General features: G+C 42.1%; 2 protein-coding genes across 2 annotated transcripts; one reads left to right on the top strand and one right to left on the bottom strand.

Annotated features, from left to right (window-relative positions):
• Positions 1-433: 433 nt before the first annotated feature.
• On the top strand, positions 434-6,056 carry COQ5 (coenzyme Q5, methyltransferase). Its single transcript, XM_089489469.1, has 7 exons — positions 434-599; positions 914-1,063; positions 1,293-1,517; positions 1,620-1,726; positions 2,596-2,684; positions 5,754-5,865; positions 5,955-6,056. Exons 1-7 carry the CDS (start codon positions 434-436, stop codon positions 6,054-6,056), a joined length of 951 nt encoding a protein of 316 aa, XP_089345595.1.
• Positions 6,057-6,627: 571 nt separating this feature from the next.
• On the bottom strand, positions 6,628-7,004 carry DYNLL1 (dynein light chain LC8-type 1). The gene is made up of 2 exons (XM_089489575.1): positions 6,873-7,004; positions 6,628-6,765 (listed from the first exon to the last, which is right to left on the bottom strand). The coding sequence occupies exons 1-2, from the start codon at positions 7,002-7,004 to the stop codon at positions 6,628-6,630; spliced, it is 270 nt and encodes an 89-aa protein (XP_089345701.1).
• Between the last annotated feature and the right edge of the window lie 2,933 nt (positions 7,005-9,937).

Below are 9,937 nucleotides of genomic sequence, written 5' to 3'. Positions count from 1 at the left end.
AAACAAAACAAGAATTAATTCGAAAGAGAGGCGGAAAAAAAGACAGGTAAAAGCTAGGCCGCGGAGGAGCAGCACAGGGAAAGCACCGAGCAGCAGGCTCGCCGGGGATCTGCAGGGATCCGGGAGCAGCAGGCCCCAGGGCAGGTCACAGCCCGGCTTCTTGAGCCCTGTTTGGGGCCCCAAGCGGATAGCGAAAGAGGGTATTTTCCGCCCCAGAAGCGGAGCAGGTACACTACGTTGCGTCTGTAATGGCGACCGCTCGCCTGACGGTGCCAAAGCCCCGGATGACGCGCTTATATGTTGGAGGCGGGGCCGTCCCGCGGCGGCCTCTGGGAGTTGTAGTTTTGTCCACCATAGTATCCGAAAAGCCTGAGTGAAAACGTTGCAGTGACATACAGTCTGTTTGGGATAGGTGACTGGGGTCAGCTCCAAGATGGCGGCGCCCGTTAGAGCTCTTACCCGCTGCCGCTTTGCGAGCACCACTGGGCTATGGAAGGCTGTTAACCATGAAGCCAGGCGATCAAACCACACAAATCCCTCCGGAAAGGAGACCCATTTTGGGTTTCAGACTGTGTCCGAGGAGGAGAAGGGAGAGAAAGGTGAGGTGTGCTATGGGCTTGTGGAACAAGTTGACAGATGACATTTTACCAGCCTTGATGTTGGCGGCGCGCCATTTATAACGGCAATCGGTATCGCTCTCGGTCAGTACTGTAGTCTGCCTTAAACCGCAGCTGTCACTACAACCAAAACACGGTGCAAACCTACAGAGTAAAATAGACGCAAACCTACAGCAGATCCCTCACTTTCTCCATATCCTACATGTTATATATCAACACAGAGACAAAACACGTAAAGACAATGAATTTCTATTCAGATCGAATTACACTGAGTTTCAATGACTTTCCCTCTTTAGTGTACAGGGTGTTTGAGAATGTTGCAGAGAAATATGACGTCATGAATGACTCCATGAGCCTGGGAATACATCGGCTGTGGAAAGACTGGCTGGTACGTCTCATGAACCCAATACCAGGAACTAAACTTCTAGATGTGGCAGGTGGAACAGGTAACAATTCAATAATAATATACAGGATCTATGTAACCCAGTGTTAATGCGGGGTCGGATATGGCCAAGTTTAATCTAGAGGTAGAGAGGGGATCCTAATAATATTCTGTGTTTCTGTACTTATTAATGTCCCAGAGTTGTCCAACTAAAAACTATATTTTGTAACCCAACTAAACTGCATAACCCTAGATGCTTTCTTATTTTAAAAGCGTATATTGTTTTTATACAGGTGATATTGCCTTCCGCTTTGTGAATTACATCCGTGCTCAGAAGGAGAAGATGATTAGGCAAAAGCTGAAAGCCCAGCAGACTCTATCGTGGTCGGAGATCTCCAAGACCTACCAAGAACAGGAGATGGGGTCCTTAGGGGCATCTCAGGCTGTGATATGTGATATCAATAAAGAGATGCTAAAGGTCGGGAGGCAGAAGTTACTAAAACTGGGTTATTCAGAAGGTGAGTTGCATCGCCACCGCTTGATACCTCCGATGCCACCTTAGTTACTAAATATATTTTGCCGTTTTAACATTTCTTTCTTCTTTTTTTCTTTTTGCTCAGGCCTCTCTTGGGTAGCTGGCAATGCCGAAGAGTTGCCTTTTGCTGATGATACGTTTGACGTGTATACTATTGCCTTTGGAATTCGTAATGTGACCCACATAGACCAGGTGAATGTTGCAAATATGATTTTAGAAAAAAACATTTAATTACATATACTAAAAGAAAAAAGACAGTGCTAAAGCTACTCAATGCCACGGTATATTTATTAAAAAATAAATTTTAATACATGTATAATAAATAAATCAAGATTAAAAAAAAAATTATATACCAGAAATAAATACAATATATTGATAAAATGAAGATATACGGATGTGCATAGGCACCAATATACATATATTCAAGTGTTCCATATATTGTAAAAAAAACCCAAAAAACACTTCAGTATAATATATAAAAATACAATAAATATCAGAAGAGAAAAAAATAATAAAATCCACACCTGATGGAAATGCAACATGTGAGGTGTCCCTTATTTATGGCCATTTGGACAGAGGTCTGTTTTTTTAAGTGTATTTGCCTCTTTTTACTTTGTATTTTTATATTTTTAGTTTGTATTTATTTAATAATTAAATATGTGGTCATTTAGGGCTGTCTTTTTGTTTTAGTATATTTGGCTCCTCTCCGAGTAAAATCACTGCTGCCCAGAGACCAGCAGCTTAATTGCCTTATTTATTGCATCTGGAGAATCCTCGTTCCTTATTTTTCTTTAACGATTTAGGGTTTAGTACTCAATTTTCTTTCTATCTCGGGTGTGAGGCATCCTATACAGTAAGCCCATAAAATGTTTATGTAATACATGTTACTTCTAGTGACCTGTCAAATCATAGTGGAACATAAGAAATACTTGTAGATGTCCAACCTGAAGTTATGAGCTAATATGAATAGAAAACAGCTCTATAATCACTTGGCTGATGGCAAAGACAATAAGCTTGACTATATATACATGAGTATTTTAACACTTTCTTTCCTACTCAAGGCATTAGAAGAAGCGTACCGTGTGCTTAAACCAGGAGGAAGGTTCTTATGCCTGGAATTCAGTCACGTGGACAACCCTCTTCTAGCTAGGTAATGAACGATTTCTGTAAGGATTCACTGAAGTCTAAACGCTTTGCTGCTTAAAGGGACGCTTTGGCCAAGACATTCACTTAACTGAATATGACAGCTGACTGTCCCGTTTTGACCTCCTTGGAAATGTGTCAGGGATTTTGTAGCTGCATGCTTCTCAGCTTCTAGGTTTATGGAAGATGTGTTTTGCCTCCCTGCTGTACTCATTGAGGTTCCCAAGGGGTCTCTCCCAATGATTTCAGTGGGGCAACTTTTCTGCCACTGATTGTCTTCTTCAGATGGCAAAATGGGACCACACAGGGGTAGTGCGTTGTAGATCTGGAGCTGCAACTCCTCCTAATAGGCCGCAAGCCCGGTTTTAGCACCAGGCATCCAAATTCTTCTTAGGATGTTCGGTCCGACGTGGTTGCAGCACATGGGCAGCTTTACTGCTTTATTACGGGTAGATTGCCCTGTTGGGTCCCACATCACTATGTCCCTGTATCCTCCATGATGTCCCTCCTTTCTGCAATTTCTAAAGATGCATAATCTCTTATTCTCTATATAAAAGCGTTTTATATTTGCCAGCCCCCTTGGCTGGAGATGCCCAAAAGCGATCCTTAATCTCAGAGAAGACCAAGGACTGGTTATGGTCTAAATCTTTACATCAGGAACTTTGCAGACTAGATGCCCTAATGGTTCTTATCAAAAATTCTGTCAATGCGTAGGTGAAAAGGCATTTTACATATCAAACTGTAGATCTGTATCTATGCCAGGGGTGTCCAGTCTGCGCCCCTCCAGCTGCTGCAGGACTACATCTCCCATACTCCTCAGCCAGCCCCTTAGCTTAAAGAACATTATGGGAGATGTAGTCCTGCAGCAGCAGAAGGGTGGCAGGTTGGACACCCCTGATCTATGCTGCCGCCCATTTTTTTTTTTATTTTTTTTTTTACGGATATATGACCTGCTTGACTTTTTTCTGTTATGCATTAACATTATGGGTATCTGAGTGTTATACTAACCATTTTGTTAGAAGCATCGGAAAGCATTATGCAACTGGGCCTTGCCGGTATATATACAGAAATTCCTGACTCTCCCATATCCTCTCCGGTGAGCTTGTTGGTTCACCTCCCCACGCTAGAATTCCTTTCAACCTGCAGACTGTTGTCTTTTATAGCCCTGAAGCTCGGGGCGATACAGCTCAGGGCTGCACAGCCTTGTTAATATGATAATCATTTTTGACGCATGTTGAAGGTTGAGCCTGTAGGTTTCATGGCCGCATTGATGGCCAGTCCAGACATGTAGCAATGGATCATATTGGATCACACTTAGTGACAGAGGCAGGATAATCAGGTTCTAGTTAAAAGGATGGGAGATGCCAGACTCTGGAACAAGTAGGAGATGACATCTGAGAATTCATGAAAGAGGGATATTCACTGAACTAGAAGTTTGCAGGATAGGTGACCATCTCAACTCATTGACCTCACAAATTATGAAGGAGCAACCCTAGTGATTGTGGCCCTGCAGAAAAGGTTGAGCTGGGCATGTATAATATATAGCAGAAGGTGGTGTTCCACTTACCCTGCTGAATATAACACTAGCTTATTGTCAAGGAATGCTTGTTGTAACACAAAAGTTATGTTCTTTCCATAAAAACTGAGAGTGTCTATGGTGCTTATGGATTAAACTTTCTAATGAAAGAGTGAAATGTTAATGATAATGTAGAAATCGAGCTGACATTTTAAGTAAGAAAAAAGTGGAACAGCACTTGTATCTGCCGTATATATTACAAGGGGCTTCCCTGTAGAAGATACTCCCTTTTCTTGGACCTTGATCCCTTGTCCTAACAAGGCCGAGGCAGCATTAAGTGCGAGATGCTTCCAAGCCCCCAGGGGGGTCCAACTTGGGTGTACTCAACGGGTGTGATATGGTTGTGAAGCGCATCAGTCACATTGCTGGATATATCTCCAGTAAGAGCGCAGAAGCACCATCTGCCCTAATCTTCAGGCTTACAGGTGGCAGAAAAAATGATAATACTAGCCGGAAGGTTGAGTCTGAATGACATTGTGTTGTGTTGTGGAGTTTCCTAAAGGTTGCTTTAATTTTTTCATCCCCCCACTCCTCTTCACTTTAATATCGAAGCATTTGCACCTTGGTCTTCACAAGGAAAAAAAAATATTCTTAATGTTTTCAAAATGTTTAAGTATCGGTATGCTTATATGCTGTAAAAACATTTAAATCCAGATCCATACTTAGGAAAGGGTTCAGACAACTCGAGGAAGAACGGGCACATAAACGTTGCACAGGAGCATAGCTATGGTGAGCTGGCGTCATGAATAAGGGACACCTTGTTCCCCTTTATTTGTATCCATCTAGCACTGTGGTTCTCAGGTCATTTTGTATTGCGTCAGCGTGGCCTCAGCCGTGTTCTGTAGGCTTCACACACATTCACTTTCTTAAACTTGCATGCAGTGCTTGGTTATAAACAGTATGCACTTAGTGAACCTGGCGCGAGGTGCCTATTAAGACAGATCATGCTTGTCCTCGGATGTTGCGTCTGCCATCATGGAAGGCCACATGATTCACTTGTGCAGCCTGTGATATACACAAATTCCATTCATGCTGTTTGGAATCGAGGATGGGACTTATCCAGCTAATCATGAACAGTGAATGCGTAAGACTTGTGGCTATACTTTAGACGCACGTATTATTCACTGATTTCTATGGCACCCTCATGTTCCACAGCGCTGTACAATGTCTATCTGGTACCTTGTCTCCTCCTACTTGTTAATAGTAACAGCCTGATCAACAAAGAATGATGATGCCACTATCCAGCTAAAACACTTCCTTATAGAAGAGAAAAAGGGACATACAGGTATAGTAGAACAGGAGGGGGTGCCCACACCTAGTTTATTTCTTTGTTTTGTGAGCTACTATATGTAATAGCTTGAAAGGGTGCAAAAGTATCAAGTTTTTACCACTTTGAATAGTAGAAACATGGTTGACAAGATTCCTCAATAGCATTTTTTCCAGGAAGCTGTTAATTATACTAAAAAGTTTGATACTTCTAATCATATTCATCCTCCTCAGGGTGTACAATCTATACAGCTTCCAAGTGATCCCAGTACTTGGGGAAGTCATTGCCGGTGACTGGAAATCCTATCAGTATCTTGTAGAAAGCATCAGGCGATTCCCTCCTCAGGTAAGCTTTAGTAGCGATGCTCACATTGACTAGAATGTTCTGCCACTTTGTTCTATCTCCGTACTAAATCAGATTTCCCCTTCTTCTAGGAGGAGTTTAAAAGCATGATCGAAGATGCTGGCTTTTTCAAGGTCAACTATCACAACCTAACCTCAGGGGTTGTTGCCGTTCACTCCGGCTTTAAATTATGATACAGCCTGCTGAAATTTATTTGTAATTTAACAAATCTTAGCACTTGCAAAGTTTAAAACCGGTGTTTAATTTGCCAATGCCTTTTCCTAATAAGAAAAAAAATTGTATATAAACATATATATCTGCCACAGCAGAAGCTCATTTCCTTTAGCAATACAATATTAATTGTCAAGATTAAGTTGTTTACAGAGGAGATTATTCTGTTAATTAAACATAAAAAAACACCTTAAGTATGTATGGCTAACAGATAAGCACCTGCTTTCAGCTACTTAAGTATCCTCAGGAATAATACACCACTTTAAAAAACAGACAAAAAGAAGGATGCCGTTATTAAAAAGAAACATTTAATATTTAGGAAAAAAACATAGAAAATAAATACATATTTTTTTTTGTAAGTTTTTGGAAAACTGCTTTGTAACCTTTATGAAAACAAGTCAGCACAATAGGGTTCCAGTCCCAGTAACACAAATAAGGAAGCCGGTACGGTAGGGAGGATTTGTTCCCTTAGTGAAGTTTTAGTCAAGTCTCTTTTTTATGGCTGTACAGTTCATAGATTTCCATCACTCCGCTCTATCCGGATTTGAAAAGAAGGATGGCTACCTGGCCCAGGTAGAAGTAGATGAAGTGTTTGGTCTCATGCGTCACATAGCTGCCAAAGTTCCTGCCTACAATGCAATGCCATGTAGGGTTGTACTTCTTGTCGAATTCCTGAAAAAGAAAAAACAAATGTTAAAAAAACACAGGAAAAAAAAAAAAAAACGCAACACCATCCACTTGTTGAGATGACCGGCTTCCAGTGTTTCCGTATCTCTTACCTTTTTGATGTAGGCAGCAATGTCCTTTTCGATGTTGAATTTCTCCAAGGCCTGAGTGGCACACTCCACCGCATCCTGCTGCATCTCCTCGGACATGTCAGCATTTTTGATGACTGCTTTTCTCTCAGACATGGCGAACTGGAAGATATGAATCGGGGTGTGAGCTCTGCAGCCAAGCCATAAATCGCTGTGCGCTTGCAGTTTCATTAACAATACAGGCAAACACGCTGGACACACATTTGGCGTTTAGGAGGCCATCAACACCACGGTCCGGGTCACCGTACCCAAAAAGCTTGCACTGACCGCTGCAGACTACGCTAGAAGAAGCAGAAGCCGAATGGAGACCCACTAACCCTTAATAGAAGACGTACTGAACTGCCCGGTAGAGCTTTCAGTTCCCGGCTTCATCCTTATTTCCGCTACTCGGGGAACAAATCATTCTAGAGTACCTTCAATCCACTTTATCTCACTCACCCACGCCACCCCCGTACATCATCACATTCCCGAAGCCTGTGCTTTTACTCACATGTTCGATCACGTTTTAGTTCTTCTCGAAACACAACTCCTTCGGTCTCCACGTTCTATCGCACACTGCTGTATGGCGCGCAGAAAGCCTCTTCTTACTGAACGCCCTGCTTCCCCACGCTGTTTCTGATTGGCTGTCTTTCCACCCACCAACCATGCAATTGGTCATACAGTTTGGCTCCTTTAGGATCTTTTCTCCGCACTTTGTTTCATCCCACAATACACCTCGATTTAGGCGTCCGTCACCTTGGAAACCATCTGCTTTAATGCCTCTGGCGACGTCTCCAAGGTAACGGACACTCGCTTTAGTTGACACGCGCATGCGCAGTGTTGCTAGGCTCTGCTGGTGATTCCATGACTACAGTGTTGCTTCTTTACTAGCTAATGATTTGTATTCTCAGATAATTCTGTTTCCAGTTAAATGTATCAACGTTTCTCCTCTTCTATGACTGACCTTTTTTTATTTTTATTAAATGAAAGGACAAATTAGACCTTTTTGTACACATCTTGATGTCATCATTTTCAGAGTAGAACTTCACGGTGGACAATAGGAAAAGAACATATTGTGATAGACTAAAAGTGCTAATGTTTTGGAGCACTGCGCTGTAACTTGCACACATAGCTATCTATGATCCATTTAGACGGCGTGTTTGATACAAAACAGGCAAAGGCTTATTGTATATGGTTCTGTTAATCAAAGAACCCTAAGGAACTGAAGGTGACAGGAGGTACATAGACCAGCCATGTTACCAACGATGTGGCCCAAGCATATTAAGATACCATACCTCATTTATCTCAACCTTCTGCCTAGTTCTGCCTTCTAAGACATGCTTTCCTTTATTTTTGTTATAATTAACTCATTTTGCCATGTTAAACAGAATAAACGATAAGGTTGGGCAGTACATTAATTATAATAAATATTTCGTGTAACAATAATGCCTTTAATCCTGAGATATGGGCTCAAGTTAAAGGGAGGATGTGGTAGGCATAGATTAAAAAGAAAGAAAAATAATTTTTATGGCGTGAAGAGTAATTCCTACAATTAGCCACTTAGTTTGCATGCTGCATGTGAGAAATAGCTTCGTCATGCGACTGACATTGTCATTGGGAGCTAAAGAGATTTGGGTGTGCGCCTTTATCCCAAACCGCATACCACACCTTGGACTCATTAACACACACTTCACACCCAAAGTTTAAGGATTCAATTCCCAACCCTCACCTCACCCCACAAATACATTTTTGATTAGAACACCACCACATATTTAAGTACCACCCATGACGGCTACCTAGCCCCCCCTTCACCAGAAAACCTGGATGTTTGGGGGGACCGAGTTCCACCATGATGTGGATTTCTGTGACTCAAAACGGTTTTACTGTAGATACATGCACAGTGCTAACCAAAAAAACCCCCAAAAACTGTGCAAACATAATAAATAGTGCTTAATAAGAAGCTCCTGGTGTGATAAAATTTCTGTGCATTGCACACCAGCCTAAAAGGCCGGGGCTAGTGAAACGAAAATAAAAAAGTGCTTGGAGGGGTCGTGCTGTGTGTAACCCACACACAAAAACATGGTGCCCTGCGCCAGACTCGCACCATGGACTGGGGGCGCCATAGCAACCACGGGGCTTCAAGCTAAATTGGCCTCAAGGCCAGAGGACCAAGCTTTCCCTGTCTCACAGGTACTCACTTGATCTTAGCCAAAAGCCCCATGCATGTAATGCCAACCTGCTGTTGAAGGTAGACAGGCACTAACACTGGAAAAGCAGAGCCAGGCCGCCAGTTTAAGTAGAAATGTTTAAAAATTTAAGAAGACATCATCTCAGCGCCATCAAACCCAAATATATATTTATAGTCATAGATAACATGAGGCAGCCGGTGGGTTTGACAGAATCTCCCCTGTTTGCTGCTCCTTTGAGGGAGCAAACGGGGGCGGCACATCCAAGCAGAGCCTTCAGTGACTCACAGAAGTCTTTCATCATGAAATTCATGTAAGAAAAGACTACTGTTGTGAGATGACTGTTACGCTTTGCAAATTATTCTCTATTATGAAGCAACTGAATAAATCAAAATTGAAACGGAGAAATTCCATTATGCAGATTTATACGATGGAAGCAACAGCAACATGGCTGAAATTCTTCTAAGATAAGCCACGCATTGTAGCAGACGCATGTACACAGACATATTAACATTCGCACATGTTTATTCTCTGTGTAATAGTAAATGTATGTGTTTATTGTTGCATGTAGATCATTCCCCTCTTGGTGCTGTCCTGAATGGCAACCATCTGGCACGTCTAACTGTTTGTAGGTAAATAATAAGATTGAGTTGCTTTCATTGCACTTCTGAAGCCCCTGTTTTGTTCTTAATTCTCTTACGAAAAGGATCATAGTTCATTTTCTCTTCAGTTTATCAAGCAAACCAGGGCCATACAATGGTGCTCCATGCCAGATTACAACCATCAGGGGCAGGACCTCTAGACATGTGGCTACTGTGCCACACACTCACTCTCACTTACTCCTCAGGTGCTTGACTCCACTTA

This window comes from Sceloporus occidentalis, unplaced genomic scaffold, assembly GCF_023333645.1.
Source record: "Sceloporus occidentalis isolate IW3139 unplaced genomic scaffold, rSceOcc1.0.p SCAF_40, whole genome shotgun sequence".
NCBI lineage: Eukaryota > Metazoa > Chordata > Lepidosauria > Squamata > Phrynosomatidae > Sceloporus > Sceloporus occidentalis.
The sequence above is the reverse complement of the archived record's forward strand: the minus strand, read 5'-3'. Positions and strand labels throughout refer to the sequence as shown.